The sequence below is a fragment of the Schistocerca serialis genome, chromosome 2 (assembly GCF_023864345.2).
Source record: "Schistocerca serialis cubense isolate TAMUIC-IGC-003099 chromosome 2, iqSchSeri2.2, whole genome shotgun sequence".
Taxonomy (NCBI): Eukaryota; Metazoa; Arthropoda; class Insecta; order Orthoptera; family Acrididae; genus Schistocerca; species Schistocerca serialis.
The window spans coordinates 949,029,312-949,049,552 of NC_064639.1; the positions used below are offsets into that span (position 1 = coordinate 949,029,312).

At 45.4% G+C, this 20,241-nt stretch overlaps 1 protein-coding gene across 2 annotated transcripts in view; it reads right to left on the bottom strand.

Annotated features, from left to right (window-relative positions):
• LOC126458330 (protein rhomboid) overlaps positions 1-20,241 on the bottom strand; it is a 304,631-nt gene that overhangs the window by 71,838 nt on the left and 212,552 nt on the right. For both annotated transcript variants that reach the window (XM_050095289.1, XM_050095290.1), the window contains exon 3: positions 11-128. In XM_050095289.1, coding sequence (XP_049951246.1) covers positions 11-128 — 118 coding nt within the window. The remainder of the gene's footprint in view (positions 1-10; positions 129-20,241) is intronic.

Genomic DNA, 20,241 nt, shown 5'->3' on the forward strand with positions numbered 1-20,241 from the left:
TGTTGCTCACCTCTATGAGCGTGATGAGCAGGATGAAGAGGGGCGGCGGGCAGCACGTGTAGTGATCGGCGTAGTACTTCCGGTCCCGCTCCTCCGTCAGGAACTCGTCCGCGATGATGCGCACCATCCTGGAACACAACACGCCATTCAAATGTCACAAAGTCACATACACGAAGACAGCCCGTCACACATGAACAACAGTAACAGTTCCCCGCTTCAGGTAACAGTGGCGACAAAGGTAATCTACAGGAAACAGTGTAGATACTGACTTCGGTCGTGACAAAATCTCCGGTTAATTGTAAATTTTGTAATTCTAAAACTAGAAAAAAATAACATTCCCAAAACACTGAACGTAAAATTTTACTGGTTTTTAAATACAAGGGTTACTGTGTCTCGTAGAACTGGGGATCTGAAGTCCCTTATGTCTAGCATGGTTGAATAGTAGACAGTAAATGTGTTCGGCAGAGATAATATAGGACAGTTCTCTTAAATAAGCATACTTGAAATACGAGGTGTTCATAAATTCTCGTTACAGACTTGTAGAGGGGTGAGAGTATGTAATATTTTCTATAGGAATGTCCGGAAAAGTACCCTTACGTTCTACGACAGTTTCAGTTCGTGTGTTTATCTCATCCACTTCTGCTTGAGGAATTGAAGCACTAAAACTTAAACGTTACGTGTTTGCATTATTTCAAAACAATAAAGAATACAGCAGACTATCTTTCTGGAATACAGCAGACTGTTCGTACAGAACATTATGTTCAAAGTATTAATACAACAAACGTGCTTAAGTGATAAATGGAGGTTTCGTTACATTTCCTTTCGAACTGTTACCTAACAACTGCACTGAGTCACGCCTAATTCAGTTCCTCAAGCAGAAGTGGATGAGTTAACCATCTGACTTGAAACCGCCTTAGAAGGGAAAAGGTACATTTCCGGACATAATGTACTCACTACCCTCTACAAGTCTAAAACTGGAATTTCGGGACACCATTTATATGTAATATGCTAATTTACAGCGAAACTTAACGATTTCAAGATTTATGTATAGGCAGTTTAACACTAAAAATAAACTATCAAATTATTCAACCATTCTTTTTGCATTCCTGTTAACTTGCACATATTCACCGTAACGCCCTGTTTAAAACCGATTTCTGCATACACCAGAACAGAGTCCATGGTCTGTACCTCCATACTGCCACAAGCTGAGTCTTCGGATTATATATCTTCTTACCCCATCACTAAACTATTTAATGTGGTCCACAGTTTTTCAGGGTAGCTCAAAGCCTTTTTAAGTCCTTTCCGACTGCATGGCTTATATATTTAAAAAAAAAAAAAAGAGGAGGAGGAGGAGAGGGGGGGGGCTGTTACAAGAATTCGACATCAAGTTTCACAAATGTAGCCAAACACGGTGACTGAGCGAGAGAGCGATATTAAAATAGTATAGCGATTAAACAAGTTTGTTGTAAGTTATTTCATATCGGATGCGACAACCACAAATTTATTGAACGGCAATTACACTCTCGATATTGGCTGCATTGTGCATTATTTCATACGCCTGTGGGATGAACTTCGCTTGAAGGGGCGACAGCACTTTGCCCAGTTCCAAATGCGCAAGACACAGTCGTCAACAACTTTTTGCGCTTAAATTTTTTCATGTAGCTCCGCTTTCACCCAAATGATATCACTATGTCCCTTTTCACGTCCACCTAATTTCAAAAATCGTTTTAAGTTTCGCAATCACGTATTTTGGGATCATTTTGTTTTCTGAACACTATATTAAATGTAATACACTGAATTATCTACAGCAATTTGGTCCTGCATTGTTGGTAATGGAGCACCTCACCCACTGTCTGGTTGGGTTACAATCCCCCCCCCCCCCCTTTCACGTCAAGTGCAGTTATCAACGACCCAGAATCAAATTGCCGAAGTTAGTCGAATGTATCAACTTTAATAGACAATGTCCAGAAACCTAAATGATCCCAAAATACGTGAGTGAATATTAAACTGATTTTTGAATTACCAAGACGCGGTCAGGAACAAAGTGGAATAATGTGAATCAAGGGGGATACACATGAGAAATTTAAGAGCAAAAAGAATTACTGAATAATTTTTCCATCCTTCCATAAATAATTCGTGCCAGCATTTTGCAAGCATGGACTATTAAACTAATATCTCTGTAATATTCACACCTGCCAGCATCTGCTATCTTTGGAATTACTAGATTTATCTTGAAATCAGAGTATCGCGCCTGTCTCGTATCGTGTACACCAGATGGAATCACTTAGTCAATGCTGGCTCTCGCGCTTTTGGAACTGAGTAAAGTGCTATTTCCACTTCAAGCTAAATTTATCCTGTTGGCGTATGAAACAAATGATTATATACAAAAATTAAAATTTCTGTCCAAGCGTATTTTATATAATTTTTAGGCTTTTAAACGTACTATTGTCTGATGAAGTGAGTCATTTCACGTTAAACAGTTTTACATTTAAAGAGATAAGTCGCACTATCGGAATGTCAAATCACCTACGCCATCATCAATTACCTCTGACTACCTGTGCAGCATAATTTTACGTACAAAACACTGGAAAGAACATTAGATCTATTTTTAAACAACTGCACTTTTTATTTAGTTTTTGTTGTTTCACTCAGTGAAAATATTGTATGTTTACTGAACTGCCATGAGCTGCGGTAGCTTCAGTGGAACAAGAGTCGGTACACACAGTACTGGTGAGTATTCCTGTTGCTGTGGCCTAGAGCGCTTCTTCCGCTTTTGTCAACAGACACGATGGCTCATGATGTATCTGTTATACGGCACAATGCGTTGGTGCATAGCGCATATATGTAACTACAATTTCAGAGGTACGGATTGTTTTCGTATATTTCATTCGATTTTATTTGACAGTTTTGAATTGCGAACATAATTGTGACAAAACGTCTCGCATTAATAACTGATGAAGACACTGGTGTCTATTATATGGCGTGTACCCTTACAAGTGTTATGCAATAACTAATTTCGTTTGTTAGTTATATTATGAATACTGACCTGTAACCTTCTGTATACCTTCAGCTCAGAAGATGGCCATTTAACTGGTCGAAACTAGTAATCGTTGTACCCCTCCTTGCGATGTTGGTAAGTAAAATGTTTCCCAATAGGAGACTACAACACTATAATACAGCCGAGGCGTAAATGGAATTACTTTTGACTTATTTTTATTTACACAGCCTTGATCACATTGTATGGACCTAAAACAGTTTACTGATTTCGACTCTTCCGAGTCATCAATGGAAGCAGTATCTTGTTACAAAAGTAAGATGTCTAAGTGTCATCTAACGCCCATCTTTGTCACTTCATGCATGACGATGATTTTGTGTGATAAATTCAAAAATCCTCGACCGAAGAAAAGAGAGAATCAAAGGGATTTAAAACTTTTAGCAATAAACTCCCAGCATCTTTTATTGTCAGCAGCAAATGATGTAACAGAACTTTTTCTAGAGTCCTTCGCTACGACGTGTAGGGCGTTTCTATATGAAAAATGTGAAACCCGCAGTTTGTTTTTTGAAAGACAATTTTCAAGAGCGGAACCTAGCAGAGCCTCTACTTTGCAGGTATGGAGGGAGGGCATGTCGCGCACAGTAGGTGTGTTAAGCCGCGTCGCAGCCGGTGCGGACAGGTCCTGGGCTTTTGCAGAAACGTGTCCTCGAGCGTCGGACGCAGCTGCGTGGGGCGGCGGTGGGCGGCAGGGGCCCCCGGGGGGTGGCGGCTCGCCGCCGTTATGCAGATGCCGCTCCGTCTTAAGGGGAAGCGTCTGACGTCGGGCAGGGTTTGCAACTTCCAACAAAATACACTACAAAAATTACTCTTTACGCAAAGGTAAACTGTCGTTTTAACGGTCTCGACAGGCACTGCAAATCGTACTAATGACATTTTTCTACTCAGGCTGTCACTGGATGCAGTACAACTTCTGCGTAGGCTGCACACAGCATCGATAACTTTACGGAACAATTGGTTTCCGTCGGACTATTAATTTAACTTAGTTCTTTATTTATGACTAATAGGAATGACATTACGTTTGAAACAAGCTAAGTGCACAACAGATGTAGATACATCTTTCTCATTCACAGTACACAACAGAAATCACATGCTAAACATAGTTACGAATGGTTATCAATTTATACAACTACTGAATAGCTATCCACGCATCACGCACATAAACATGGCGGAACTGTCTGGCCGTGTCCTGACGTTTTCCCCATTTCCTTTTAAGATTTCTTGGGTTCTCTGTGACTGCCTATACATCTATAATAAAGGCATCACTTTGTCAGTGTTGACGTTGTTCTGTTTGGTCTACGCTGAGCCTTGAGAAATGCACGCTATCTACTAATTTCAAAAAGTCATTTTCAAGCGGACCTGTGCACACGCTGATAAACCAAAGCGTTGTGAAAACCTGCTTCATGGTGCACTGGCCCACTTTTGTAATGCAGGACAGCAGTTTTTCTGCGTAGCATGGGTTTGACAAGTACTTGGTAGCAAATGAAAAGCTTGATCCATTTGCTCTGTAGGGCTTTATTTAGTCCACTATTGGTTTCGGCTTTTATGGCAGGCCGTTGTCAAGTGGTTCCGAAACCGCCATTAATATGATTGATATATACATGTATATAATTAAATATTAAAAAAACGTAATACATACGTATTTCTACAGACAAACTACGAAAGTTGAGTTGAGAATATATGTCCTAAAGAATTAAGAACAACTCTGGTAGACTTAAAATCTTCCTTGTCTAAGGATATCTTGAGAACATGATCTTCTCAAGACTGTATAATTCATAATGTAATTATTCTCTGCGTTTATGATGATTTACGTTCAACATATTCAAAAATTCTTTTTTGTATGTTTCATAAGTAACATACTAAATACAGATTCTGTGAAATGAGAATCTAACATAGTTGAAATGGACGGGGCATCTCAGTCAAGTGTACAATTATGTTTCTAGTGGGAAAACGTTGAACAACACGGAACTGCGAAAGCTGTTAGCACAGCCTGGATGCAACGCGAACTGCTTACAGAGCACGTTTGCAGAAATCTTGGTATAATGCGGATACAGCTACGAATCTGGGGAGTAACTTTAAACAAATTGTCAATGAGGAGGCGCCAGGTGTCCGAGTATGTATTGCTCGTTGAACCAATTTCCTTTTGGATTTTTCAGGTCGGCCTATTTCTACAAAAATATCCATGAAGTATTCCTTTTAATGTTGTGCACTATGTGATTCTCTTTTAGAAAGTGAGCCGCAGAGATGGATTTATTGCTTATAATTTTTTTTTTCTTTTTAGTTGCAAGAGTTCTTTGTAACTTGTTTTAAAACTCCTTGTTTGTCGAATGTAGCTAGCTTTACAAACACAGCAATGAATTTTATATAAGCGCTATGTGATCAAAAGCATCCGGACAAACCCAAAAACATGCGATTTTCATATTAGGTGCATTGTGCTGTCACCACTGCCGCGTACTCCATACCAGCGACCTCAGTTATCATTAGACATCGTGAGAGAGCAGAATGGGGCCCTCCGCCGGACTACAAACGTGGTCAGGTGACTGGGTGTCACTTGTGTCATACGGCTGTTCGCGAGATTTCCACACTCCTAAACATCCCTAGGTCCACTGTTTCAGATTGCGAAGTGGAAACGCACTGCACAAAAGCATACAGGCTGACCTCGTCTGTTGACAGAGAGACCTCCGACAGTTGAAGAGGGTCGTAATGTGTAACAGGCAGAAATCTATCCATACCGTCACACAGGAATTCCAAACTTCATCGGGATCCACTGCAAGTCCTGTAACAGTTAGGCGGGAAGTGAGAAAACTTGGATTTCATGGTCGAGCGGCTGCTCATAAGCCACACATCACGCCGGTAAATGCCAAACGACGCCTCGCTTGGTGTAAGGAGCATAAGCATTGGACGATTGAACAGTGGAAAAACATTGTGTGGAGTGACGAATCACGGTACACAATCCTGGCGATCCGATGGCAGGGTGTGGGTATGGCGAATGCCCGGTGAACGTCATCTGCCAGCGTGTATAGTGCCAACAGTAAAATTCGGAGGCGGTGGTGTTATGGTGTGGTCGTATTTTTCGTGGAGGGGGGCTTGCACCCCTTGTTTTGCGTGGCACTATCACAGCACAGTCCTACACTGATGTTTTAAGCACCTTCTTGCTTCCTACTGTTGAAGAGCGGTTCTGGGATGGCGATTGCATCTTTCAACACGATCGAGCACCTGTTCATAATGCACTGCCTGTGGCGGAGTGGTTACACGAAAGTAACACCCCTGTACTGAACTGGCCGTCACTGAGTCCTGAGCTGAATCCTATAGAAAACCTTTGGGATGTTTTGGGACGCCGACTTCGTGCCAGGGCTCACCGACAGACATCGATACCTCTCCTCAGTGCAGCACTCCGTGAAAAATGGGGTGCCATACCCAAAACAACCTTCCAGCACCTGACTGAACGTATGCTTGCAAGTGTGGAAACTGTCATCAAGGCTAAGGGTGGGCCAACAGCATACTGAATGCCAGCATTACCGATGGAGGGCGCCACGAACTTTTATGTCATTTTCAGCCAGGTGTCCGGATACTTTTGATCACACAGTGTATCACTGTTCTGGTACAAGTAATGAATTACATCGTCTCGAGACGTCCATATTCTGAGCAAGGTTCAAAAATCTACCAGATTTGTACTTACACATCTTTTGGACATTACTTATCTACTGTAAGTTGTATTATCTGTCTGTACACACACATATGCAAGCCTTATTTTCTCATCTTCAGTTAGATATATACACCATACTTATGGCACATGTATGTATCATATTTATAGCAGTTTCAAAACTACTTGAGAATAACTTAACAAAAAGGACGAAACGTATAATGAACTAAAAGTTCTACGGAGCAACTGGAACGGCCGTTTCATTTATTAAGCAAACAGTTGAGCCGCACATGGAGAAACTAAAAAGTCCCTGGTAGATTTACGGGCGTGTGTGGCAGCAGACGTTTGCGGAGAGACTATGAAATGCCTGAAATAATAGGCCATTGGCTTGCGGGGCAGACATGGCGCCTGATAACGTGCCAGAAGGATTCCACTGATTTCAGATCTGGTCCGGCGAATTCAGTGTCAATAACAATAACAAGTTCACTATCATATTCCTCAAAGCACTGTAGCGTGACTCTTATCCTAAGGGAAGACGTCATCGCCGTTTTCGCGGAAGATACCGACCGCAAAGGGATGCCGGTGATCTGTAATAGCAATCACGTTGTCCACAGCTGCCATGGCGCCTTCGATAACTACCACAGGGCCCGTGGACGCCCAAGGATATGGGAATTGTCAGGTGAATACCATGTACTGGGATAGTCTGGGAATTCTGAAAGTCTTTACTTGAACTGCTATATGACGGACAGAAATTTCCTGCATCATTTTCTTACAAAAAGGCTCGCTTCTGGACCCTGAGCCACGTAAGGAAAGGAAGAACAAGATACGACACTAGAAAAAAAACCGGCACCAGGAACAAAAACTTGAGCAAGAAACCACAAAGTGCAGAAATGCACATGAAGAGTCAACGCTTTGACTTCGTAACGAACATCCAGACGAACATGGCGTGGTAACTGAGCAACATGCGAAAGGAGGACTTTTCTGACTTTCATATGGTCGTTCGAACTTTCTGTGCGCGTAGACAGGGAAACCATACGCACACACGAAGCATTAAATCCCATCTTCACGTTTCTCAATTTTGCACAAATCCCCAGTCTCTGAACGTTTTGAACTAGGGAGGTTCATCAATGTTTTCACTGTGAAGCGCTCGGATTCGTCTCTGGCTCAGCTCCCAATCAGGCTAGTTACCTCGCTACAGCTTTCAAAGTAACAGAATGCCGAGAAGAATACTAAGGTACAGCTCAAGTTCCGCGTCCTGGCGCCACCAATGGCGTCTTTGGAAGAGATCAGCACACTGCACGCGGTAGCTGTCGGACTTCAAATGTGTGTGTGAATTCCTAAGGGACCAAACCGCTGAGATCATCGGTCCCTAGACTTGCACACTACTTAAACTAACTAACGCTATGGACAACATACACACCCATGCCCGAGGGGGGACTCGAACCTTCGCCGGGAGGGGCCGCGCGATTCGTAACATGGCCTTCAACCGCGCGTCAGTTGTCGGATTTCTCGAATAGTTTGTCAGTGCACCCCGTTCCAATCCTCGCACCGTGAGGAGATCCCTGGTAGTACCTGGAATCGACCCTGGATCCCCCGCATGCCAGCCAGCCGCGCTGGCCATTCAGCTACGGAGACGGACTCAAAAATAATACGGGTGAAGTCGCGTCTACTCGCGAAAGCTCGCGTTTACAAATACTGCCGATCTTCAGAGATATAGTTTATAAGACGGAAAAAAGCCCAACACCACAAAATGATTAATGCAGAGTAATGAAATTTCTGGGATATGTGAGGTAACAAATTTAATTGATTAACGTTGCAAGATACCAGGTTAATACAAGCGCGAGGTAAGCCACTGCAAACGTGAAATGCTGGTACATTAATCGCCTGTGTAGCCGCCAGAATGTTGAGTGCAAGCATTGTGTTGTCATTGGTGTCGGGTGTCAGGTGTCAGTTGTCAGTTGTCAGTTTGTGGGATGGAGTTCCATGCCTGTTGCGCTTGGTCGTGCAATACAGGGACGGTTATGCTGTTCGTGGAAGCAGAGCGGTACGTTTCGTCACGGGATCGTTTAGTCGGCATGACAGCGTTACTGACACGTTCAACAAACTCCACTGGCAGACGTTACAAGGGAGGCGTTGTGGATCACGGAGAGATTTACTATTGAAATTTCGAGAGAGCACTTTCTGGGAAGAGTCGGACAACACACTACTTCCCCAACATACGAGGGCAGTTCAATAAGTAATGCAACACATTTTTTTCTGAAACAGGGGTTGTTTTATTCAGCATTGAAATACACGAAGTTATTCCCCAATCTTTTAGCTACACAACACTATTTTTCAACGTAATCTCCATTCAATGCTACGGCCTTACGCCACCTTGAAATGAGGGCCTGTATGCCTGCACGGTACCATTCCACTGGTCGATGTCGGAGCCAACGTCGTACTGCATCAATAACTACTTCATCATCCGCGTAGTGCCTCCAACGGATTGCGTCCTTCATTGGGCCAAACATATGGAAATCCGACGGTGCGAGATCGGGGCTGTAGGGTGCATGAGGAAGAACAGTCCACTGAAGTTTTGTGAGCTCCTCTCGGGTGCGAAGACTTGTGTGAGGTCTTGCGTTGTCATGAAGGAGAAGTTCGTTCAGATTTTTGTGCCTACGAACACGCTGAAGTCGTTTCTTCAATTTCTGAAGAGTAGCACAATACACTTCAGAGTTGATCGTTTGGCCATGGGGAAGGACATCGAACAGAATAACCCCTTCAGCGACCCAGAAGACTGTAACCATGACTTTACCGGCTGAGGGTATGGCTGTAAACTTTTTCTTGGTAGGGAAGTGGGTGTGGCGCCACTCCATTGATTGCCGTTTTGTTTCAGGTTCGAAGTGATGAACCCATGTTTCATCGCCTGTAACAATCTTTGACAAGAAATTGTCACCCTCAGCCACATGACGAGCAAGCAATTCCGCACAGATGGTTCTCCTTTGCTCTTTATGGTGTTCGGTTAGACAACGAGGGACCCAGCGGGAACAAACCTTTGAATATCCCAACTGGTGAACAATTGTGACAGCACTACCAACAGAGATGTCAAGTTGAGCACTGAGTTGTTTGATGGTGATCCGTCGATCATCTCGAACGAGTGTGTTCGCACGCTCCGCCATTGCAGGAGTCACAGCTGTGCACGGCCGGCCCGCACGCGGGAGATCAGACAGTCTTGCTTGACCTTGCGGCGATGATGACACACGCTTTGCCCAACGACTCACCGTGCTCTTGTCCACTGCCAGATCACCGTAGACATTCTGCAAGCGCCTATGAATATCTGAGATGCCCTGGTTTTCCGCCAAAAGAAACTCGATCACTGCCCGTTGTTTGCAACGCACATCCGTTACAGACGCCATTTTAACAGCTCCGTACAGCGCTGCCACCTGTCGAAAGTCAATGAAACTATACGAGACGAAGCAGGAATGTTTGAAAATATTCCACAAGAAATTTCCGGTTTTTACAACCAAAATTGTTCGAGAAAAAAAATGTGTTGCATTACTTATTGAACTGCCCTCGTACATTAATGAAGAGAGAAAATTCGAGAACTTAGAGCCAATACAGACGCTTACCGACAATCATTCTTCCCACGCGCTATTCACGAGTCGAACTGGGTAGTTCAGTTAGTGGTACACGAAGTCCCCTCCGCCACACACCATTAGGTGGCTTGCGGAGTATGCTGTAGATGTAGGTGGCTGTGGAGTTGTCTGATGATGGCCCCTGTGAACTGGATAGAATACAAGGCAAGTCAACGTGTCGACAGTCTACCTATAGAGCATGTCTGACTACAACAGCGGTATGCGAGTGTTATCCAGTTGGACAACACCCCCTGCAAGGCTGTTCAAGAATGACAGCGCAACAGGTCAATTCACAACATTGACGTACAAATTTGCAGCCAGGATGCGCGGGATAATCACGAGTGTGCTCATGCTGTCATACGAATGCGCACTCCAGACCGTAACTCCAGGTGTAGGTCGAGTTTGTGTGGAGCACACAGACAGGTTGGTTGCAGGCTCTCAACTGGCCGCCTCCTAGCCATCAAGAGGCCATCAATGGCGCCGAGGCAGAACCAGCTTCCATCAGAAATCACAGCAGACCTCCACCCTGACATCCAATGAATTCTCGCTTGACATCACTGAAGTCGCAAATGGTGGTTGTTTGAGGTCAGTGGAAAGCACGCTATAGGGCGTCTGGTTCGGAGCTGTCCTTGAAGTTACCAATTTGTAACAGTTAGTTGTATCACAGAGATGTCAACTGGTGCTCAGATTGCTTGTGCGCCAGAACCATAGGCCGAACAGGGTGGCTTTCCCTCTGGGTAGTGGCACGTGGACGTAGACAGACCTGTCTTCTAACGATCGTAGAGTCACGTGGCCGCCGCTGCCAGCAACCATGTACAGTGGCTACATTCCTGCAAGTCTTCCTGCAATACTGCAGAAGGAACATCCAGCTTCTTGTAGCCCCAGAGCCACTCTTGTACGACTGGTGCGAAATCAGAATACACATGATCTTTCAGATGTAGAAACATGCCTACCAACTATGTCTCACACCTCCTTCCGTCACTATAGTTGGCGGAAGTTTTGGATGACCGCTACCGGCACCTTTTACATTTTCTTCAACAATTCGTTCCACATTTCTGCTCACTAGCAGATTAAATTAAAAGAAACGAAGGAGCTGACAACGTACGCGTAGAACCGTGCTAGAAGCGTTACTCAGGAATTAGACTGGATTTAGTTCGCCGAGTGACTGGGGTGTCTCTTCACATTCACAACCACATAACGCTGTCACTAGCCGGAAGGGTGTAAGTTTGCAGAAGGTGCTAGCAGGTGGCGTCCGTTGCGTTTCGGCCTTTTGGCGGCGCATCGTCGTCTGCGTCGGCGGCGGCAGTGGAGGATATTTATCGCCTGCGCCGCTGCTTTCCCAGGCCAGCCAGAATGTAAATAGTGCCGCCGACACCCACAGCCGGAACCTTGGCAGGGCGCGCCCAGGCAGGCGAGAGAGAGAGAGAGAGAGAGAGAGAGAGAGAGAGAGAGAGAGAGAGAGAGACGTGGCGCCTCTCTGAAATTATCTGGCGCCGCAGCTGCTGTGTCTGCTCTTTGGAAGTGGTCAGTTACCCAGCTCGTCGGGAACTTTGCCCCTCTTTGTGCAGCCTGCCCTAGAATAGAGTCTGCAGTCTGTCTGAAACCCCTCTCAGTATCGGAAAGGGTGGACGCCTGTCCGCTGACTGCGCGAGCTTTCTTTTCTTGTACGTGATCCAAGGTGAAAGGATATCAATGACACGATTCGCTGATGAATTACAGAATCTCCCTGATGGAATGAACACTTATGAGTAAAAACAAAATGGATCGAGAGTAAATCGAAGAAATGCGAAAGAAATGAGAAGTAGCAGAAACGAGAACGCCGAGAGACTAACTTAGGATTGGTGATCACAAAATAGATGAAGTTATTGAATTCTGCTACCTTGGCAGCAAAATAACCTTTGGCTGACGGAGCAAGGAGGACATCAAAAGCAGACTAGCACTAGTAAAAAGGGCATTTCTGGCCAAGAAAAGTAGTAGTATCAAAGACAGGCCATAATTGGAGGAAGAAATTTCTGATAATGTATGTTTGGAGCACACAAGCGTGTGGTAGTGAAACATGGATACTGGGAAATGCGGAACAGAAGAGTCGAATCATTCGAGACGAGGTACGACAGAAGAATTTTGAAAATTAGGTGTTTTTGCTTTCTGGTTCGCAGTGATGCACCCAGGTTTCGTCTTCTGTGACGATGTGTGTCCTTGGGCGTTATATCGCGCCAGAAATGTGGCAGCCTGAACACCCATCATCTTGTATTCACCAGTGAGCATCCTAGGCACCCATCGCGCACACGAAAGACTGTACTCGAGAACCTCACTAATAATTGTATGAGCGGATCTGAGACTGATACTCAGTTCAGTGTGTATAACGTCTACAGAAAGACGCCGGTTCTCACAAATCATGGCGTCCGCGCGTTCCACGGCCGTTCTGGGATACCCAGAGCGTTGCTCACCTGCTACTGAAGTACGTCCACTTCTCTCACTAATGCGGCCTTCTCCACACTGTTTCAACATCATTCTATGGTATCTAGGGTTTTACGCCCTACAACCATAAAATGCTCGCTGATCTACAGTGCACACAGCTAGGGACGCAGCCATTTTATTTAAACTTTCTTTCCTATTCAACTTGTCATGCAATGTTTCGGCATATGCCAAAACTGTTTCGGCATATGCCAAAACTTTCTCAATATATGAATCTTCACCTTCCGGGAGTTTCAAATGCCTGACGTATTAACTGCATCTCATAACAGTTTGCTGTTACTTTTTGAATTGCCCTCGTATTAGAGAGATCCTGAAAACGCTGTTTCGAATAAAACAATTGACAGGTCGGTTATTTCTATGTACTGATTACCGAATTAAATGCAAACCCTTTAGTGAAGTACTTACAGATGCAACGCTGTAAAGGCGCAGGGTGTACACTGTAGAAGATGCAAGGAGGACATGCAGGTAACAGATTCCGGTCGACCAAGCGGCTAGCTTTGAGATCTCCGTAGCTTATTTAAGTGGAAGTACGTTTTTAATCGCTGTCTATTGCGAATGCGCTTGCCGTGGCTGCTACGTTTCCACTCCAGCTATACCATTCAGACATATAACAGAAGCACTGTTTCTGTTGCAGGTATACCGCACACTTGTTATTGCGCGCTTGTGAGTGTGAGAGTGTGAGAGTGTGTGTGTGTGTGTGTGTGTGTGTGTGTGTGTGTGTGTGTGTGTGTGTGTGTGTAACTGCACGCGCTTGCGTTCTCTCTCTCTCTCTCTCTCTCTCTCACACACACACACACACACACACACACACACACACACACACACACACACACACACACACACACACACACTCGAGCGCGCGCACTGCAAAAACTGATCCAGAGTGTCTGAAACTTGAGCTTTCCCAAGCGGAAAGAGGTTCTTCACCACGAGTCGTGGAAATAATAGAATCCAGGTCACCGCTTCTCTATGAAAAGCACGTGCGACGCCTCACTTTCTGTGATGCAACCTGTGTCGATATAATGAGAACTCGTTCTTTTTAATGACGAAGACTACGACAACGACTTCGGTCTAATGCTTGGCAGTGGTGTGCATCGTCTGTCAGAACACACATGATGTACCACGCCCCCCCTCCCTTTTAACTCTTATGTACCCACTCCCATTTCCTCCCCTGTTCCAACCACGCCTCACTCCGACCCCTGTCATTATGTTAGAGGGCGTCGTACGTGTCACCTCGGTTAAGACTACGCACGGTATGGCGCACTTGAGTCGATTTCTTAATAATTCACGAGATACTAAACAGTATTACATGTCGTGAACACAGTGAAATATTCCTGAAAATACGAAACCGCTGCTGTTTATTATTTGAATATCATGTTTTATTCGCCGTTACTGCTCAAATTCAACATAATGGCAATTTTTCAGTATACATGTACATGCGACGAAACATATCCCACTAGCAGTTATACATTAATCACACCGAGGTGACGAAAGTCATGAGATAGCGATATGGACATATACAAATGGAGGTAATATCGCGTATGCAAGTTATAGAAGGCGGTGCATTGGCGGAGCTGTCATTCATACAGACGTGATTCATGTGAAAAGGTTTCCGACGCGATTACGGCCACACGACGGGAATTAACAGCCTATGAACGCGGAAAGGTAGTTGGAGCTATAGGCATGGGACATTCCACTTTGGAAATCGTTAGAGAATTCAGTATTCCGAGATTCACAGTGTTGAGAGGCTGCCCAGAATACCGACCTTCACTTAATGATCGAGAGCATTGGCGTCTGCGCAGAGTTGTCACTGCAGACTGCGTAGTATAACAGTAGAAATCAATGCGGGACGTACGACGAACGTAAATGTTGCGGCAGTGCGACGGAATTTGGCGTTAATGGGTTTTCGCAGCAGACGACCGAAGCTTAAATCGCCTCTCCTGGGCTCTTCACCAAATCATTTGGACCCTAGACGACTGCAAAACCGTGGCCTTGACAGAGAGGTACAGATTTCAGTTGGTAAGAGGTGATGGTAGGTTTCCAGTGGGGCGCAGACCTCACGAAGCCATGGCCCATGTTGTCAACATGACACTGTGCAAGCTGGTGCTCGCACCATATTGGTGTAGGGTGTGTCTGCATGGAATGGACTGGGCTCTCTGGTACCAACTGAACCGAACCTTGACTAGAAATAGTTATGCTCGGCTACTGGGAGACCATTTACAGCCATTCATCGACGTCATACTCCCAAACAACTTTCTTTCTTTGTTTCACTTACGCCATAGTCCCGCAGCGATCGCAGGGTCGGCGTGGTTACAACGGATTTGGCAAAGTTAGGGATGGCCGGATGCCCTTCCTGCCGCCACCCCGTACCCCCAGGGATGGAATCAGCATACCTCAGCTGTCTGCATCTAGTGTAAATCGTGAAATAGTGCGAACGTGTTTCAAATGTCTATGACGCGTGTAACTGAGGCGGAGCGTGTGGACCTGCCCGGTAATCACCTAGCGGGATGTGGAAAACCGCCTAAAAACCACATCTAGGCTGGCCGGCACACCGGTCCTCGTCGTTAATCCGCCGGGCGGATTCTATCCGTGGCTGGCGCGCCTACCCGAATCCAAGAAGCACCGCGTTACCGCTCTCTGCTACCCTGGCAGGTCGTACTCCCAAATAACTATGGAACTGAAAATACATAAAACTGCTAACAGTCACTTTCTTAAAATAATTATTTATTCATTCCACGACGGAATTTTTGTGGATGACAATGCGCCGCGTTACCGGGCCATGAATGTTCGCGACTCGTCTGAAGAACATTCTGGAGAATTACAGCGTATGATTTGGCCTCCCAGGATCGCCCGACATGAATGCCACGAACCTTGAAGGGGCATAATCGGGAGGTGAGTTGGTGCACCGAATCTTGCACCAGCAACACTTTCGCAATTAGGGGCGCCTAAAGAGGCAGCATGGCTCAATATTTCTGCAGAGAACTCCCAACGACTTGTTGGGTCCATGGCACGTTGACCTGCTCTATTACGCCAGACAATGGAGGTCCAGCACGGTATTAGAAGCTATCCCACTACTTTTGTCACCTCAGCGTATAATAATAATAATGACAAAACGCAAAAGACATGTTTCAGATATATCGTTAATAGCATGGTTCAAACCCACTGGAATGCTGATATGACACAGCAGTGCTTTACTAGACATGGTCCTACTGAACGTGGCGTCACGTTCCCTTCGTCCAACCTTTGAACTGACTTACAGACTGTATGAAATGCTGTTTTACCTCCGGAAAAGTCTTTAAAACTTACCGCAACGTTTTATTTAATGTGATGCAGCGCAGTAACTTAGGCCTATAACTAAAAGAAATTAAGTTCTTTGTGAGGGGAGAAACAGACTAAGATTTGCACAAATCAATTTTTTTTTTGACCCACCAGTTTCGAAAAATCGGATAATAAGCATTTCATATCGCCCGTAACCCCGTCTCTCAGCACAGGCACCAGTATTTGGCGAGCAGTGCAGCCATAATAAAAGACGTCTCAGCACCGAGCGCACAAAGCACATCTGAAGCAAAAAAGAATTGATCACGTAAGCGACAAAAAGTTTAGGAAAGGTTTGAAATTTTATGTAAAGTTTGCTGGAAGTCCCAAAGTGCTCTCAGTCTCGAATACCGGGCATTTACGTTTCCTCAAGACAAACACACAGTTTCCAACTGTAATCTTGTCTTATTGTGTTAAATTTTCAAAATAAGGTTATACCTCTAAATTAGTTGATTATGGCAGCATTTAAAATTTTTGAATTCGGCCAATAATTACGCGAAATACAGAACATTAAACTTTTGTTGACCTTGGAAGCTGTTGAAGAGCCGGGTTCCTGGGTTCGATTCCCGGTGGGGTCAGGGATTTTCTCTGCCTCGTGATGGCTGGGTGTTGTGTGCTGTCCTTAGGTTAGTTAGGTTTAAGTAGTTCTAAGTTCTAGGGGACTGATGACCATAGCTGTTAAGTCCCATAGTGCTCAGAGCCATTTGAACCATTTGAACCTGTTGAAGAGGCGCCCTGCAACAGGCACCAGTTTCCAAACAGTCGTTTAATAACGTCGCTCAAATCTAGGTACGTCATCATCCAGGCGGATAGATTCCCGAAACATGCATCGGGCCACGGACGCAAGCCATCAGGGCTAGTAACAGCCTATGCTTGGAGGACATTCACCTGAGCTTCCACGGAAAGGCACCATGACAGGTTTCCAAGTAGCTAACCTGCTTTCCTAAACGCCTCAGTAAAGAGTTTTTTTTTTGTTTTTTTTTTTTAACACATTCTCTTTAAGTCACTAGGTAACTTAACACTGGAATACACTGAGATGAAAAAGTGATGGGATAGCAATGTGCATACATACGGATGACGTAGTATCACGTACACAAGGACGAAAGTGCAGTGCATTGACGAAGCTGTGATTTGTACTCAGGTGATTCATGCGAAAAGGTTTCCAACGTGGTTATGGCCGCACGACGGGAATTAACAGATTTGAACGCCGAATAGTAGTTGGAGCCAGACGCATGGGACATTCCGTTTCCGCAAGCCTTAGGGACACAGCACTCAGAGATTCACAGTGTCAACAATGTGCCGAGGATACCGAATTTTAGGCATTACCTCCCACTACGGACAACACAGGGGCTAATGGCTTTCACTTAACGACCGAGAGCAGCGGCGTTTGAGAGAAGTTGAGAGTGCTAACGCACAAACAACACTGCGTGAATAATCGCAGAAATCAATGTGGGTCGTATCCGTTGGCACAGTGCGGCGAAACGTGGCGTTAATGGGCTATGGCAGCAAACGATCGGCTGATTGCTTACAGCACGACATCGCCTGCAGGGCGCCTGGACCCTAGACTCCTGGAAAACTGTGGCCTGGTGAAATGAGTACAGGTTTCAGTTGATAAGAGCTCACTGTAGGATCTGAGTGTCGTGTGGATACCACGAAGCCATGGACTCAAGTTGTCAACAAGCCACTCTGCAAGCTGCATAATGATGTGGGCTGTGTTTATAAGGAATGGACAGGGCCCTCTGGTCCAAATGAACAGGTAGTGGAGTGGGACCAGGCGAGGTGGCGCAGTGGTTAGCACACTCGACTCGCATTCGGGGAGACGACGGTTCAAACCCGCGTCCGGCCATCATGATTTACGTTTTGCGTGATTTCCCTCAATCGCTTCAGGTAAATGTCGGGACTGTTCCTTTCAAAGCGCTCGGCCGATTTCCTTCGCTCACCCGATGGGACCGATGACCTCGTTTATTGGTCTCCTCCCCCAAATCAACCAACCAAATTTTCATGTCCCTCGACTCTCGTAACTGCCATCTGGACTGGAAATAATTATGTTCGGCTACTTGGAGAATATTTGCTCCGCTTCATGGACTGCATGTTCCCAAACAACGATGGAATTTTTCACGATGCCAGTGCGCCATGTCACCAAGCCACTATTGTGACTGGTTTGAAGTACATTTTAGACAGCTGAAGATTTGGCCACCCATAGAATATTTATGGGACATTATTGACAGGTCAATTCGAGCACCGGAAACAGTTTCGCCATTATGGACGGTTACAGAGGCCGCATGGCTCAGTATTTCTGCAGGGGACTTCCAACGACTTGAGTCCATGCTGGTGGTTGCAGGGCAGAAGAAGGTCCAAAACGATATCAGGAGGTACCCCATGCCTTTTGTCACCTAATTGTGTAAACTATTAGTATAATGGGGGGTAGGTTGAAGGCCGTGAAGCGGTGTATATACTGATTCCTGTCAGATCACCGAAGATAAACACCGTTGGGGTGGTTGGCAATTTGATGGGTGGCTATATGGGCCACTATGCACTATTGCGCTACCGAGGTCCACTCAGCCTTGTGATAAATGGGGAGTTACTTGATCGAGTAGTAGGTCACGAAAACTGACAACGGTTGAGACAACGGTTGGGTGATCCCCGCCCAAGCCCCTCCATATGCGACTCCAATGACGCCAGTCAGTTGAGGACGACACGGCTGTCGGTCGGTACCGTTGGTCCTTTCGAAAGTTTGTCGTACAGAGTTTAGTTTAGTGGGGAACAGCGTTAATCGCTGTTAGCCAGCGACACAATCCAGTACACACAGATGCAGTGCGTCCTTGTGAGAATAGAGGAGGGAGCGGAATGGGGAAGGACGGGCAATGTGTGTGTGTGTGTGTGTGTGTTTGTTTTTTAACGCGTGCGTCGGACACAGAAAAAAGGTAGGATACGAGCCGTCTTGTCCGATGCTGTCGCGCCTTGTAGCTACTGCGGAAAATTCGTTCCGCTCAGTAGAAAGACATGTTGGCAAGGGAACAGTCGTAAGGAGGGAGTGTGACGAGCGCACTGGTGGCACTGTGTGTGTGTGCATGTGCGTGTGGTGTAGTGCGGTAAGTGGCGGATGGTCGCCTACAGCACCACTCGTGGCGACACACACACACACACACACACACACACACACACACACACACAGAGAGAGAGAGAGAGAGAGAGAGAGAGAGAGAGATGCTATGCGCGATACGCAGCGCGCCGTAAATCAGACACAAAGCGACCCGCCCGCTTCCAAAAGCGGCCGCCTGGGGCCCTCACGGACCGCCCTGCCATTTCGGGTAGCCGCTGCTCGTTTCGGCTCCTTTCCTCTGCTCGGGAAAATAAACAATTTCTGACAAACGTACAAACTGGCCACCAGCAGTGTGCGCATTTCTAGGCTGAAAACCATCGTTCGAGCGACGGTGATGCCGTTAACCAAGTGGGCGCAACAAAAGAACAAAAAATTATGTTCCTTTTGTCCTCACGAAACTGGCTATGTACATACAGAAAAATGCGTCTCGTTTCCCACACAACACCGTATCCTTATCCCTATAGCGTTCCCATATGGATGGACGTATTAAATAATGTAAAATGTTGAACTCGTCACTGTGAAGAGCATCACGTGTAACATCTGATTACTATGTTTAGTATGTGTTACGATGAGAGTAACTGTAAAAGAATTTCAGTCATCTAGGCGAAGAATTAACCATGTGTCATAACGTCTGTGAACAATACATTGTGTAATAAACTCAAGAGGTCTTCTTCGTGAAATGATCAACAAAATCGGACATTACAAGAACTACTACATTGCATGTAGCCGAAAGTACACGCTTGTTACTTACACTGTTGTCTAAACGTCTGTACTGTGAGAAATATTAACAATGTACTGAGCATTACTTCTGTGGTTATTTATGTAATAGTGGCAAATGTCAAGTAAAAAAATTTACGTATTCTCAGATCTTACTTAAGACTGCACCTTCGAGAAATAAGAACGCTGGTGCGCGCAACACTACGCCGCCATTACGCGACAGATTCTAATAACTTTAAATTGTGAAACAAGCGCGCAGTTTCAAGCGAAACAAAATTACATATTCTGATTTCAGTATATTATTCAATGAGAGTAACATAAT